This window comes from Magnolia sinica, chromosome 16, assembly GCF_029962835.1.
Source record: "Magnolia sinica isolate HGM2019 chromosome 16, MsV1, whole genome shotgun sequence".
NCBI classification, from domain to species: domain Eukaryota; kingdom Viridiplantae; phylum Streptophyta; class Magnoliopsida; order Magnoliales; family Magnoliaceae; genus Magnolia; species Magnolia sinica.
In genome coordinates, this window is record NC_080588.1 from 63297809 (window position 1) to 63313864 (window position 16056).

The 16056-nt window shown below is 39.8% G+C and overlaps 1 protein-coding gene across 4 annotated transcripts; it reads left to right on the plus strand.

Annotated features, from left to right (window-relative positions):
* The first annotated feature begins 558 nt into the window (after positions 1-558).
* Positions 559-6277, plus strand: LOC131229113 (transcription factor bHLH74-like). Of its 4 annotated transcripts, none has more exons than XM_058224989.1 (9): positions 559-635; positions 2097-2530; positions 3404-3613; positions 3697-3762; positions 3842-3910; positions 4762-4833; positions 4935-5117; positions 5536-5623; positions 5710-6277. In XM_058224989.1, the coding sequence occupies exons 2-9, from the start codon at positions 2183-2185 to the stop codon at positions 5730-5732; spliced, it is 1059 nt and encodes a 352-aa protein (XP_058080972.1). In that variant the 5' UTR covers positions 559-635; positions 2097-2182; the 3' UTR covers positions 5733-6277. The 4 variants fall into 4 exon arrangements, 3 of the variants coding, with proteins under 3 accessions (XP_058080972.1, XP_058080971.1, XP_058080970.1); XR_009163180.1 differs by lacking the exon at positions 559-635 and having other exon boundaries at positions 644-2530; positions 5710-5812; positions 5854-6277; XM_058224988.1 differs by lacking the exon at positions 559-635 and adding an exon at positions 644-1626.
* The last annotated feature ends 9779 nt before the right edge of the window (positions 6278-16056 follow it).

A 16056-nucleotide genomic window follows, 5' to 3' on the forward strand; every position in this document is an offset into this window, starting at 1 on the left:
ACTGAATGTAGACACTTAAATTGTTTTTCTACGGTCAGATTGAAGGTCACTGATCAGAGGGTCAGGATTACCCGATTTATGCTTGTTTTGTATGAATTTTCCATCCATTGTAAGATAAAAAAGGTGGAGGGCGCCGATTACTGAATAATGAGTCAGCCTGCCACGTGTGCTGCCTAGAGATAGCAATGCATCTCATCTACCAAGCGAGCAAGGTTCGACTTTTGATCCCTCTATTTCATGATCCAAACCGTTCATGTAGAAGGACCCATCATACATACCAATATTTATGAAATACAACTAATCAGAGATTACCACCTTCCATAAAAAGGCGGTTAGAAACATTTTTCCTGACCGTTGTTCCTAAACAGCTTTGAATCGACAGAAAAATCAATGTTACTGAGGTTTATCATTCATATGGCCATCGACAGTGAGATATTGTAGATGAACGGTCTAGATCATCAGTTTCTTAGGGAGAAGAGGGGAGCAGATTGGGCGAGTCTTGTGACCATAAAGAACACGTTTTGAAAAAAAAAAAAAAAATTTTAAAAACTAGATTGAATTTTGAACAATTTTACAGAGAGCAGTTGGCAGTAGTTGTCATTCAAAATAAGTATTTTTTTCATCCCCTTTTGCTGGTAAAAACAGCTCTCTTCAAGCTCTCAATTTATCGACATTTTCCTCATTTTCTGTTGGAGTTTGATGCCATTTACTGTCTCTGCACAGATCCAGTTGGTTTTTTTTTTTTGTTGGATTTTGGATTTTTGTGGACATTGGTAACCAGAAGTTGATGCTGTTTTCGTTTCTGTCAACACCGATTTGGGAGAAGTTTTGCTTTTTTTCATAAATCAGTCCTACCCATTACCATTTCTGTTGAATTTCAATAGAATTTGATGCTTTTAGTGTTTCTGGAGCTGCCCATTGTTGGAAATTTTCTAAGGGTGCCTGTTAGTGGCTTTTTTTTTTCTTGGGTGTCTGTTAGAATCATAAATCACTCCCACCCATTTCAAGTTGTTTTGAATTTCATCAGAATTTGATGCTTTTAGGGTGTTTGTAGGTTACCCAATTTGAGAAATTTTCAAAGGGTGTCTCCTACTTCCCTTTTTTGGCTGTTGGGTTTTGATTTGATGATATAAAATTCTTATGTCGGGAGATTATTGTGGAATTTGGAACTTTTCTTTAAAGATTTATTATGGGAAAGAAATTCAAAAATGGTATTGTGTATTTTGAGATCGAATACCCATTTGGTGAGTTTTGTTTTGTTTTTTCGTTTTTTTTAATTAATAGATTTTTATGACCAGAATTCAGACACCCCATTTGGCAAAAAAGTACTATTATTGTGTCTGCTGTAACCATAAACCAGTCCTGCAAATTTCCATTTCTAAATAATTTCAGCAGAAATTGATGTTTTTTGGGGGTTTTTTCTAGATACCCATTACAAGAAATTCCAAAGGGTGTTTGGTTTGGTGTGTTGATTTGGAGCTTCCAAAGCTCTAATGCTGAAAGGGTCATTCTAGTTTTGCGCATGGAAATGGAAAAGAAGCTGTAGTAATGAAATTCATGGTATTGTGTTTTTTGAAGTTATTGAGGAAAAAAGAGAAAGAATCTACTTTCCATTCTGCTAGTTTGGTGAGCTGTTAACTAATGCCATTCTTTTCTTCTTTGTCTCCTTTATGCTCTGAAAGTTTCACTTTCTTGTCTGTGGGGCATTTGATATTATAGTAGGTTTGATCTTAGGGTGGTTTTAAAGTAACCAGTTGGTGGATGGATGGTAGATTATATGCCTGGTACAAGGGATTTCCCTTTTCTTTGTGTATGTGTGTGTGTGTTGGATGCTGCTTCTGATGAGGATTTTGCTTTTGCTTTCCCCTCTAAGTATAAAGCTGCCATTGCTGTTTGTTCCTTGTTGAGTCTTGCAAGAAATTACCAGCTTTTGTTAGTCAAACTTTGTGTCACTTTAGTTAGAGATCTTCTTCTGTTTTGGGGTGGCTTGTGATCGACCGTTCGAGAGCTGGGCAGTAGAATTCGGAAGAGTTTTGAAGTGGGCGGTTTCTATAGCTTGTTTTGAGGGGTTGTTTGGTTTTGGGAAATGGGTGCAGGCAATAATGGTGAATTTGGGTTGGAACAGAGAAATCTGGATTGTCAATCTTTCGGGGTGTCTCCGCAGTTTGAAAAAGTTGGTGAAATGACGATGAACTCGGATTCGTTCTTTGTTACCAGCTGGGATCCGATTGTTTCGATGGTGGAGGATATTGGTTGTAAAGGGTCAATGGGTTCTCATCATCAGACAGATCTGGCTCCTTATGATGTTGGTATGCTTGGAAGCCCCTCTCACCTTGTTGAGTATCCATCTGGTGCTGGTTTCGGGAAGCTAACTCAAAGATGGGAGGGTTCTGATCATGGCATGCCCAACCTAGAGCACCGCCCAATTTCAGATGACAGGAATGTGGGGTCGTCGCCTACTGGGAATAAGAGAAAAAGGATGCCTGAGAGTCACACAATCGACTCCCCTTCTCAACTCGACAGCATTCAGGTAAAATCAGTTATGTTTGATTAGTCTCAGCTCTCAATGCATTAAGATTTATTGGTGCCTTCAGATATATGTGTATGGGGCTAGCCTAGGGTCTGCACTCAAAACCAATTTCTAATACCAAATCACTATATATATGGCATACGTGAAGGGCAATCCTAACTGTTTGAATCTTGGGCCCCTCTGTGGATGGAGAATAGCCCGAAATTCTGACCAGTCTGGTGATCTTAACCATCTGGATTTGCCCATTGAATTTGGACCCCCCGAAAAGCTATTTTTTATTTCTCCATTTGATGGCCGCTATTGGCTAGTTCAGGTTGTTCAATCAGCATGGTTGAGGCAATAATCTGTAATAATGGCCTACAATTTGGATGGTTTGGATCAACATACATATATGCACATGTATGTTGTATGCCATGAATAGGGGTGCAACTAAGGTGGGTTGGGTCAGGTTGAGGATGAAGACGAGCACGAACCAACTGCAGCCTGCCCCAACCCGAATTCCTTTGTACTCAATCCTAATTCAATCTAACCCAACCTGACCCAAATAGATGTGGCAATTCCCAACCTTACCTAACCCGAGCTGATTTTGCTCAACCTGAACCCAGCCTGATTTTATACCGGGTTGGAGTTTTCCAACCCTAACCCAATCCATGGTCCTTGACAACATGGCCCAACCCAACCCAACCCATCCCAACCCAAACTCGGGTTGGGTCAGATGGGTTCGGCTTGACCCAAACCCAGGTTGCAGCCCCAGCAATGAACACAGACCACATTCTTGCCCATTTTTAAGATTTCCGTTCAAGATCCTGATGTTTTCCAGTACAGTAACGAATTGATAATTTTATTTTGCTCCCTATAATATGGTGGCTCTAGAAAGATGTTCCACATGCTGCAACTGAAAGTTCGAAAGAGAGAGACGAAAAGAAACAGAAGAGTGAACAGAATCCAAGCGCAAGCACACGGAAGCTGACCTCAAAACAAGCCAGGGACCATTCCAAGAACGGGGATTCTCCAAACGAAGATTATATTCATGTGAGGGCCAGGCGAGGCCAGGCAACCAATAGCCACAGCCTTGCAGAAAGAGTAAGTTTCAACACGTGGGGTTGATTTTATAGGAGTTCATGTTTGGCAACAATTTCAAGCCTGAAATTTTCTTTGCATGACAGGTGAGAAGAGAAAAGATTAGTGAGCGAATGAAATTTCTTCAAGACCTTGTTCCGGGATGCAATAAGGTAATCCAGTGATACTATACTTACAAGTCTTTCTATCGCTCATGAATCCTGATTAACATGCTGTTCTTTACTACTGTAGATTACTGGCAAGGCAGTGATGCTTGATGAGATTATTAACTACGTCCAATCACTGCAACGGCAGGTTGAGGTATGCTCATCTAATAACTAATCAAGAATCAGATCTTTTTATGCTAGTTTTGCAAGTCCATCGGTAGCTATGAGTCTCAAACTTTAGATGTCATCTGGTTCGTCACTCAATATGAGAGCCAAATTGCACCATATTAGTGGCTTACTTCTACAAAGCTGAGTAGATAAGCAAGGTATTTTTGATTGAGGAATTGTATTATTTCCATCCCAAGGAGAATGCATAGTACCTTGTACAAATGTGGCCCATGGTTCAGTGATCCAGACTATTGATCTGAGACATCATACGTGTCACTATGAATGGACCATGTTCCAAGAAACACCCAGATTGTTAGGTACTACTGCGAACGGATCATGTCCCAAAAAACACCCCCTTTTTTTTGTGAGCAGTAGTATCCTAGGGTTTTCAGTTTGTACAAATGGGGCCCGGTTTAGTGATCCAGACTATTGATCTGATAGGTGCCACTATGAATGGACCATGTCCCAAGAAACACCCAGCTGTTAGATCGTTAACCATCCAATATTTAGCCATTTTTCAGTTGTATGTGGATTGTTGTTGTATTTTTTTCTTTATCATCTTTTACTGTCAGATAACAACAATCTGGGTCACCAAAGCATGGGTCCCACTCACACAAACTACTGACCGAAGGATATAATTCTGCTCCTACCTTCCTGAATCCAGTTAGTGACAAAACCAAACATAGCTGAACTCATGTAACTGGATCTGAATCTTCTGTATTTCCATTAATTGAATGACTAGAGAGAAATTACAATGAGAAATTCTTCTTTTCAAGTAGATGGTTTTTGCCCCATGACTAAGATAAAAGCAAACCTCTTTCTGTTTACTTTGCGTAGTTTCTGTCAATGAAGCTTGCCGCAGTCAACCCGGAATTGAACTTCAACATAGAAAGGATTCTCTCAAAAGAAGTAAGACCCATGTGATGATAGAACAGCTGAGCTAAATCCGTTTTGATTCCTTTTGATTCTTATAGTCAGTCCAATGACAAGAGTTGTTATGAGCTTTTTAGATTCTCTATTCGCAAGGTGGTGGATCTGCTGTTCTTGGATTTTGCCATGGAATGAATACCTCCCACCCTGATTTGAATGCACCAATCCAAGGGGCCATACAATCAGAAATGGGAATCTGCAGTATCGAGAATTCAAGAAACATGCTGAAAGCGACCAACTCCCAGTTTTCTGCCATGGCTCAAGTAATGTGAACAATATTATCTTTGCTAAGCTGCCTCTTAAAACGTGCATCCGTGCATATCCACCTTGCATATGTACGTGATATAAGAACCATGCATGACTGGGCCCACTGGGTAGATGTCATGAACAAAATGAGGTGGTCAGGCTGCACATGTATAAAAACAATAAGCAGTTTTAAAACAATGGCAGTGGTCAAAATTCAACTGCACATGTGCCCTTCCTGATGAATGAACCAGCCTGATCTTTTGATCCATGTCATTGATGGGGCTCACCTGATGCATGGCACGAATGTCCCACATAAGTCCCAGGTCGGCACGTGTCAGCTTAGCAACTCCCTTCGTATCCATTATAATCCCCACCTTTTCTTTATCAGAAACATCCATACATGTCTTCTCCTAAGTTTTTGGCATCTAAATACAGATACCAAATGTATGGGATGGTGAGCTTCAAGGCATTGTTCAGATGGGCTTCGGCTTCAACATTCCTCCTGACAGTCATGAACTGCATGGTAAATGGCAGAAGTCAATTGTGGATATTCCTTCATCCTATTTTGTAAATTATATTGGATTCTTGAAAGATTTTTTCATGTTGCAGGTCGCATGAAGGCGGAGCTTTGAATTGTTTTGGGGACAAAACATCCATCCTGTCTAACAGATGTGCATTGCAGGTCGATCAATGTTAAATCGATCAATGTCAAGTGTGCTTACCCATCTAGCCTGATATCGATTTCCAATAGAGGGCTCGTTAGTTGATAACAGTTCATAGCGAAAGATTTCATGACTCGCTCCAAAAAGAAATGAGAACTTGTGGATTGTATAGTCCACATCTCCTAACCCTTCGTTCTTCGACTTTTATCAGAAGAAATGACTTGACAGATTGAGACCCATGTATAGATAGTCTAAGAGAACATAGGAGATTGTTCTGAAGTTTAAAGAAATGGGTGTTAAAAAAAAGGGGAAAAAAAAAAAAAAAAACTGCTATGTGTGTGATTACAAAAAGATGCCTTTCAAAGTTCGAGTTGAGATTGGAAATGGAGTTCTTGATTTGGGATTTTGTCAGTTGAGTTTCAATTGTCCTGATGAAATTTGGGTTCATCGTTTTGAGTGTAAAAACTTCATGGTGTTGAATTTGCTGATATAAATCTTTTCTTTTCTTTTCTTTTCTTGTGTATTGGAAAGAAACATTTTATTTTGTATTGGCCTAAAAGCATTTATGAATGGGACTCTTTAGGATTGGCTAAAAACATTTATGAATGGGACTTTTTTCCATCACTCCATAATTTCATTCTTCTGGAGCCTGATTCTCTTCAATCCTGATGATATGTTTTGGCCATGTTTGGATGCATTATCAAATTGATTTCAACAATTAATTTAAAAGAAGTGGAAATGAGGAAATTTCCAATTCCTTCAATAGCATTCGTATCGAGGGTCTGGGCTCCAAATTGCTATTACATTAAGTCAAGTTCAACATGAAAGAACTCAACTACAATTTATATATTAAAAAAAAAAAAAAAAAAAAAAAAAAAAAAAAAAAACTTTGACTAGATTTTGAGGGCTACTAATTGAGAACCACTGATATATATATATGCCATTTCCTCTTGATAACTGTAGCATTTTTGCCTATGCATCCAAACATGGCCTTTATGTTTTGCTTGTGTTGTTTGTATGACCATGCTGGGTTTAGATGATTTTGAAGCTGTAAATAGTCTCCTGGATCACTCACACATTAGAAACATCTCATGGTGAAAGCTTCCCAATTAGGGATGTACATCGAGCCGAGTCGAGTCGAGTCGAGTTGAGGTGGGCCAAGCTTGGCTTGACTTGTTCGTGCTCTCCAGGAGCTCGCCTTCAAGCTTACCATTGGAGCTTGGTTTGTTTGCCAAACCTTTTGAGGTGAGCTCGAGGCAAGCTTACCTTGAGTCGAGCCAACACCCAACCCAACCCAACCCAACCCAACCCTAACCCTAACCCAGCTTGACCTAGCACCAAACCCGACCCAACCCAATCCAGCCACCTGACCCAACTGACCTAACCCGCACCCGACTCAATCCCCAATGAATATTATATATATATATATATATATATATATATATATATATATATATATATATATATATATATATATATATATATATATATATTTGATAGAGGTACCTTGATGTGGTCGGGGAGAGAGAGAGAGAGAGAGAGAGAGAGAGAGAGAGAGATATGAGCTTCTTCTTCTTCTTTTGGGTAGGAACAAAAAAAAAAATTGGTAAAAATGGATGAACGGAGTAGACAAAATTTTTTAAGATTCAAGTTTTATTAGTTTTATTTTTTAAAAATATGATTATATATATATATATATATATATATATATATATATATATATATATATATATATATATATATATATATATATATATATATATATATTCAAGTCGAGCCAAGCTCAAGCTTCAATCCCAACTGAGTCAAGCTCCATTATGCTTGACCTTGGTTCGTTTTCAAAACGAACTGGGTCATATGAAGCTTGGCTTGCCTCGAGTTGTCGTTCAAGCCGAGCTAGATTGAGCCAAGCCGAGTGAGCTTTTCAAGCTAGCTTGACTCTAATACAATTCTATTTGTAATTCACTTTAGACGTAGATCTGGGTTTATTTAAAACCATCATGTGAAGAAGTGAATGCTAGAACTTAAGGGGAAAAAAAGGGTAACCTGTAAAATACCCTTGTTAGCGGGAGTCGATCTCTAACACACCTGCCTTAACCTGTAAAATACCCTTGTTAGCGGGAGTCGATCCCTGACACACCTGCCGTGCTGGGACGTGCTTCTTTAGATATCTCACATGTAATCACACTAGGCCCTGTCTGATTGCCACTTAAAATTGAGTTCCATCTCATTTTTTTATTCGTAATTATGCATTAGAAGTCATTTTTTTAAAGGAAATAAAGCAACAATCAACAGGAGTGTGTTTGGTTGTACCAAATATAAGGAAATTTGGTGCAACCAAATGCTCCCTAAACTAGGATATCTAATGGTAATTAATATTAACAAAAATGAGATGGAACGCATTTAAATGGCAACCAAACAGGCCCCTAGCATTTCTCAATTAAAACTTCTCACCAAACAAGTACATGGCAATATCAAAATTTATGCTATATTCCTATAACGAAAATTTCCTGGAACTTCTAATGAAATTTTGATGAATGCTAGTCTTACTCACATTGGCCGTGAATAAAAATTACTTGCCCCTTGATTGGACACAAAATCAATGGACCCCATGTCATTTCATCCAAGCCTTCTGCAAATTGGTTACAGGAACCTTTTCTCATATTTTTTGAAAACTGCTGGTGTTAAGGATACTTTTCACTTGCCTGTGAGCTTATCTACAGGACATGGCAATTGAAGGGAAAGAGAAGAAGAAGAAGGGAAGGGAAGGAGAAAAGGTAAAAGAAGTGTGGCCAAGCTCGTAGCTAAATCAAATGAAAGTAAAACCAGCAATGCTTATAATACACATTATGGAATAAATAATATTGAAACACTAGGCTGTTTGGGATGAGGCATTTGCGTCTCAGGGATTTGTGAAATTCATGGATTTCTAATCTCTCCAATTTTTTATTTTTTATTTTAAGGTGGATTTTCCAAATCTACACCTCCACAAATTTATGGATTTTGGGCAAATAAAATCTCTAAAAAAAACTAAAAACTTGAAAAAACCTTATAATAAGTATTGTGAAGATTTTTTTCTTCTTTTTTCTTTAAAAAAAGAAAGAAATCCATTGTAATAAATGCTCTTGCACTATAAAAATTGCTCCACAAAATTTATGAATCTATAGTTTGATTCCTAAACAATAGACTTTGAAATTTGTCAAATCAAATTAAATTCATGAATTCGACAAGTTCATCAATTTCTTATTTTCTTGTTCCAAACAGGATCTATAAGATCTAATTTGCTCTGATACCATGAAAATAAAAAAGATCTAATTTGCTCTGAAACCATGAAAAGATATTAAAGAGGAGAGAAACATGACAAATATTTCATTTCAAGTGGAATACTAGGCCCAAGGGTCCGGCCCGTGAAGAAAATGGAAGCCGTTTAGTTTGGTAATCAGGCTGGGCTGAAGCTTTGATGCCTAGCCGATGTAGGACTACAAGGGCATTTTTGTCATATATCATGCACGATGGGGCACACGTAATGAACAGCTGAGATGTTGCACAAAAGTAGGTGTGTGGACTCAAGCCTGAGCCATGCATAATCATCGCGGCAACCGGATTTGCATGGACAGATTTCGGCCAGGCCCAAACTCGATCCAAGCCCGGCCCAAACTCGATCCAAGCCTGGCCCATTGTTAACGGCAGAGACAGAGAGATTCCAACTGCACCCCACACTTCAACCAGACGTCTGATTATGTACTGTGGCCTATGTTTAGAACATCCAAACCGTCCATCAGGTTTGTGCAACTATATGGGTGCCCTGGTCCAAAATTTATGACATTCTTCTCATCTGATGGGTCACAATGGACAGCTAATAAGCTTTGGAATGCATATATAGTAAGGTGTGAAAAAATTGTTGGGGGCCGTTATACAAAACCTTAGGATCTAGCCTTCCAAAAACACTAGAATTATGGGATAATAAAGCAATGAAATAAATCAAAGCACAAACCACACGATACGAGAGATTTTTATGCGAAAAACCCTCAATAAGACAAAAACCACGGGACCTCATCCAGATCAACAATATACTATGAAGTAGAACGTTACAACCGATCACAAGCATACACCTCTTGAATCAAACCTTCTTCACTCATGCAGGAGTGGATAAACATAAGAGAATAAAGAAAAACAGAGATATCTCACCGATCACAAGGACATACAAGCGCTGAGATGTTGATTGCACAGTAAATCACCTCCATTAGCATAACCCTCCCTTCCACAATCTTCCTCTCTCTCACACCTTTGATAGCCTTAAACCCATTAGAAAATCCTTGCAAAGCCTTAGGAAACTCTCTTGCATTCCCTATAAAAGCCCTGAGGACTTTTATTTATAGTTTAGGCAACTCCCTTTCGCACCTCTAAGAAAACCGCCTTAAATTTACGTAGTCCACACAAAATCCGGACATGAATCTATATAACCTCGATTGGTCGAGCAGAGACGGACTCCTCAACTGGTCGACCAGCGCAGAAGAACTAACGCAATTGGTCGCTGGACTTTGAGTCGAGCCAGGCCTCGACCGATCGAGCACCGCCCTCGACCGGTCGAGCAGCCCACTTGACCGGTCGGGCAATGCGGTAAAACACATCTGATTTATACCATGCTGCCCAATCTCCCTTTAGTCGAGCACAAATATAGCCTTGACATGGTTGAGAGTCACGGGCGTTTTCGTGCTCCCTTCCTTCTTAAGCTACAAAACCAACTGCAAAAAATCTTTTCTTTTGCCCTTTCCCTCTCCTTCCCCTCTGTCCATTTTCAGTCGTTGATCTATGACCGAATCAAAGATCCAGTCTAACCATGATGAAAACCTCTTTATGTGGCCCAACATGCCTTGTACATCAAACCATGATATGATAGGAATATGATCTGAGACGTTAAGCTTACCCAATAAATCTATGGCCTCACAGGCCACACGTCGAAACTCGTGGCCCACACTGCGTCTATCGTCCCCATATCATGCTCGTGATCACATTGATCGCTAATATCGATGAAAAAAATTAGCACAGTAGACGCTTACTTTTTATGCCTTTTTTTTTTTTTTTCTGAACAGCCAAATACTTATGTTACGAAAGTAGATTTTTCAGCTACGGAAAGAAAGTTTTCAGGTATGGAAAGAGAATTTTGGACAAAAATATCCCTGGTTTTCAAGTAAAAGCAGTTGAAAAAGGGTTTTTCATCTTTATTGGGTTGTCCGCACGAATAGAGGTCTAGATTGGTAAGTAGGTTTTGTTCGGGTCGAAAAAGGGAAGGTGGATGGAAGGTCGTGTCTATAGTAAAAAATTACCCGAGGCTACATCTTTTAAGTTAACCGGTGCACCCACTTGCGTGTGCACGTAGCACACCATCTGGTCCACCTCGCGTCCACGCCAGCCATAGCACGCGTCCAGCACTGTGGGTCTCATCATCTCTCATGAGCAACCTTGCGCATCATCCTCCAATCTGAGTTGTAGGGACCGAACGCAATGTCCATCCCACCGTACGTGAGGGCTATGGCTGCAGTGGAGATGTCGCGGTTGGCGAGGATGGCGTCGTGATCCTTGAGGACCTCCTTAGCTACTTTAGGCGAGCTCAATACTATATAGAGCTTGCTACCTAGTTGTATCTTCGTGATCACGCCATAGATCCGGGCTAATTTGGCGAAGTAGTGGTGTAGATTGGGTTCCACGAATGGGAGGCTGCCGATCAACGGCAGGCCTCATGGGCCCGGCGGCAAAGGAGGTACCCCATTGCGTGATCTCTTAACAATCACCCATGAAACTATACAAGTGTAAAGGAAAATGTGAGTGATGCTTTGAAGTCGTTGATCTTGCTGGGCCACCATGAACGGATTTGATGAGCAAGATCTTCCTTCATGGTATTCACACTATTAATCTTGATCTCAGCAAAGTTCTACGCTGAATTCCAATTAGAGTTGGGCACAGGACGACTCGACTCGGCAAACTCGGCTCGATAGACTTGATCTAAAGTGAGTGGGTGAGTCAATCTGAGTCAAGTTGACTTCACCTAGTTGGAACTCAAACCGAGTCGAGTTCGAGTCACCCAGTAACTCAGCTCGACTCAATCTAACTTGGTACTAACTCGACTTGTGTGTGTGTGTATTAAAAAATAAAATAAAAAATAAAAATAAAAAACTCAGTCTAACCTTTTAGATCTAAGATGCCATGTAGCCGGTGGAGAGGTTATAATTTTGACAAGTGAATCTAGGTTTTGAGTTGTGATAATTTTGACAAGTGAATCTAGGTTTTGAGTTGTGATTTCAGCCCGTGAATACCCGTTGCACCCGACATGACTCAGTGCCGCCTCGACCGAACTTGGTACTTGTGACCAGGTCGGACTTGGTCTATAGATTAGTCCAGGTGAGACCTGAACTAGGATCGGGTTAGGCATGTTGGACTCGGTACCAAGTCAGGTTGAGTTTAGGGTAGGCATATTTCAAAACCAGATCAAGTCAGGTTAGCCCTAACTCGATCTGAGTTGATTTAATGCCCAGATCTAATTCCAATGCTTGCTTGAGATACCTTGTACAGGTGCTCTTTATGGTGCGAGTTTGTCACTTCATCAAGGTTGCTCTTTATTTACCGTCTCACCACTTTGTTTCCTTTCGTCTGGCCCACCAAAATAATGAGTGAGCCTTTCATGGCCCTAGGCCTAACGTAGGAGGTCACATCTAATAGTCTGGCCAAAAATAAAGGGTGTGTGGCCCTCTCCCAATTGTTTAAGAAAATGAGAGGTTTTGGAACAAAAAATTTTAGGATGCTGATGTAGCCCATTATTATGTGTATGTGAGATTTGCTATGAGCCCACTGATGTATATGTGAGACTTGCTCTGGCCATTAAATATGAAATCTCATTTTTCGCCCAAAGCTAAAACAAAGGTTGATGTACAATGCAGGTGGGCCACGCTAAAGGAAACAGATGGGAGATGTACATCTCCTCGTTTAATTTACAAGCCCACTATGATGATTATATAAAATTAACTATAACCATAAGATGCCACACCAAATTTTGGGCTTGGATAAAAAATTACGCCCATTTATTCAATCGACCCATACTAAGGTAAACAGTTTGAAGTATTGTGAGCATTGTCCTTTACACTATTTCTAATCATATAGTCCACCTGAATCACGGATGGGGCTGATTTCGAAGTCCTAGACCAAAAATAAGGTGACACACCTAGTTATAAAGTGGACTTCATATAAACATTATAAGGTAATCCACTTGCGCCGCGAACCCATTTGCTTCCATGTCCAATGTGAGACTATTAAAACAATCAAACAAAGGAAATTGCCCGAATTAAGGGGTGACCTGCATTAAGTTAGCCACCCTACGCTTGTTCGATCGACCCGAGTCGAATAAGGGACAGTAGCTGGATTACGCAGGATGCTTACACCCAATGTTGGTTGAACAAGGGTTCTCACATGTCAATTAAATTAGTCTAATAACCACGAATTGATCATATATGTTTTCAATGTATGACAATGACTAAATTAAATTTAGGATACCCCGTTCTCATTGTACGAGTCCATTCATAACTGTTAGTGTGTTATGATCCTACAAAGACTCATGAACAAGACATGGTGGTATAGGACACTAATGTAGAACGTGTCACAGATACATTCCTAGCATGGTTGGGCCAAAAGAAGATGGACCGTAAATTGACCATTACTTTTGATTCGGGTATCGTTACGGGGCGCACAACCTATCAATCTTTACTAAAATGGGCCATCCGAGGTGAATTGACCCACGACGTGGGTCGCATCTGTCCGTTTCGTCAGAAAACGCGCGCTTTTAGCTCAAAAACGAATTTTTAGAAAAAATTTACTATTTTTAGTAATTCCGATTTTTTAAATATTTTTAGAGTTTTAGATTTTCTTTCCTTTTAAAAATAACTTTTAGTTATACTAAGACTCTTCTAGAGAAAGTTTATTTGCAATTTTTATTTTTACAAATTAGGCCTTAGAAGAGTTTTAATAGAATTAGGATTTTTATTAGAGTTAGAATTTTGCTATTTTTGGTAATTACGAATTTTAGTTTATTTTTTTCTTTATTAATGGTGTAAGGAGAGGCATTAGAGGATGATCAATTATTTCATTAATCAATTTTGAATTTATTAGAATTTATTTCTATTTTCTGCTTTCTTTCCTCGTGGATTCAAGAAGTGTCTGTGAGGAGTCCAGAGAAGTTCCGTGGATTCGGAATAGTTATCCTCTTGAGGAAGATGGTGCTCGACCTCACGTCCTCCCTTACGTTAGTTTGGTATCAAAGCGAGGTTTCTCCTTGGATTGATGGCTTCTAACGACGGGTCGGGTAACAATCCCATGGGCAGTGCTCCAGGAAATTTATCTTTAACGGCGGCAGCTTTCGAAGTAGCGCAACGAGAGAATCAACAAGCCATGCAAGGGCTGCAGGCTTCCATCGACCGCATAGCGGATCTCTTGGCAGAAAACCTAAGGCAACTCTGTGTTCTTGGTGGTAATCCTCCACCACCAATTGCTGAAACTCGTAATCGCCCTTATCGCAGGATAGTACCGGCAGTGCATCCAAGGGTCATTCCTGAGGAAAGGGGCTCCAGTGAAGAGGAAATCAATGACATAATCTTCCAACACCCCAGACATGGCGGCGATCGAGTAGATCGAACGAATCGAGAATTCAAGATGAGGGTTGATATTCCTAGCTTCAATGGCCAACTACACATTGAGGATTTCCTCGATTGGCTTTCTGAAGTTGAGTAATTCTTTAACTATATGGACATTCCTGAAGCAAAGAAGGCCAAGCTTGTGGCCTACAAGTTGAAAGGAGGAGCTTCAACTTGGTGGGAACAACTTCAATTCGAGCGAATGAGACGGATGAAGGCGCCAATCCGTATGTGGTCGCAGATGAAGAAGTTATTGTGCATGCGATTCTTCCCTACCAATTACGATCAGGTATTATTCCAATAAAATCAAAATTATTGGCAAGATAACCAATCATTAAAGGGTTATGTAGAGAAATCCTATTATTTGTCGGCGAGAGGTGACCGGGTCAAAACGGAGTTGCAACAGACCACAGGATTTATCAGTGGCGAACATGTGACCCCTATGGGAACGGTGAACCAACTTCAGACTTCTAAAGTGGAGGGACAATCTCTCATGACTGAACAAGTCTTTGTTAAACAATTTGAGGAAACGGGAGAGATATATGCATTAGTTGAAGAGAAAAAATATGTAGAGCCTGTGAATATCCTAGAGGATTTGGAACCAGTATCGCAGGAGTTCAAGGGGTTGTGCTCGATGAACTCCTTAATAAATTACTTCTCATACGAGATATGCAAAATCACGTTGATCCCGTCGCAGGAGCAAGTTCGCCTAATTGCTCACATTATCAGAAAAAAATATGAGATCTTGAAGGCAGATGTGAAGGAACTGATCGATATTAGTCAAGTCAAGGAAAGCATGAGTACATGTATTGTGTCAACTCAAGAGCTTAATGCCAAGTACAAAAAAAAGGCTAATGAACATCGGCATCAGAAGTTATCTCAGACTCATATACCAAGTCTCTTGCGTAACTCGAGGATGAGTTTTTTTCAAGTGGAGGGGTCTGATGTAGAATGTGTCACAGATACGTTCCTAGCATGGTTGGGCCAAAAGAAGATGGACCGTAAATTGATCATAACTTTTAATCCGGGTATCGTTACAGGGCGCACAACCTATCAATCTTTACTGAAATGGGCCATCCGAGGTGAACCGACCCACTAAGTAGGTCGCATCTGTCCGTTTTGTCAAAAAACGCGCGCTTTCAGCCCAAAAACGAATTTTTAGAAAAATTTTACTATTTTTAGTAATTCCAATTTTTTAAATATTTTTAGAGTTTTAGATTTTCTTTCCTTTTAGAGATAACTTTTAGTTATACTAGGACTCTTCTAGAGAAAGTTTATTTGCAATTTTTATTTTTAGAAATTAGGCCTTAGAAGAGTTTTATTATAATTAGGATTTTTATTAGAGTTAGAATTTTGCTATTTTTGGTAATTACGAATTTTAGTTTATTTTTTTCTTTATTAATGGTGTAAGGAGATGCATTAGTGGATGATCAATTATTTCATTAATCAATTTTGAATTTATTAGAATTTATTTCTATTTTCTGCTTTCTTTCCTCGTGGATTCAAGAAGTGTCTGTGAGGAGTCCAGAGAAGTTCTGTGGATTCGGAATAGTTATCCTCTTGAGGAAGGTGGTGCTCGACCTCACGTCCTCCCCTACGTCAGACACCATGACCCA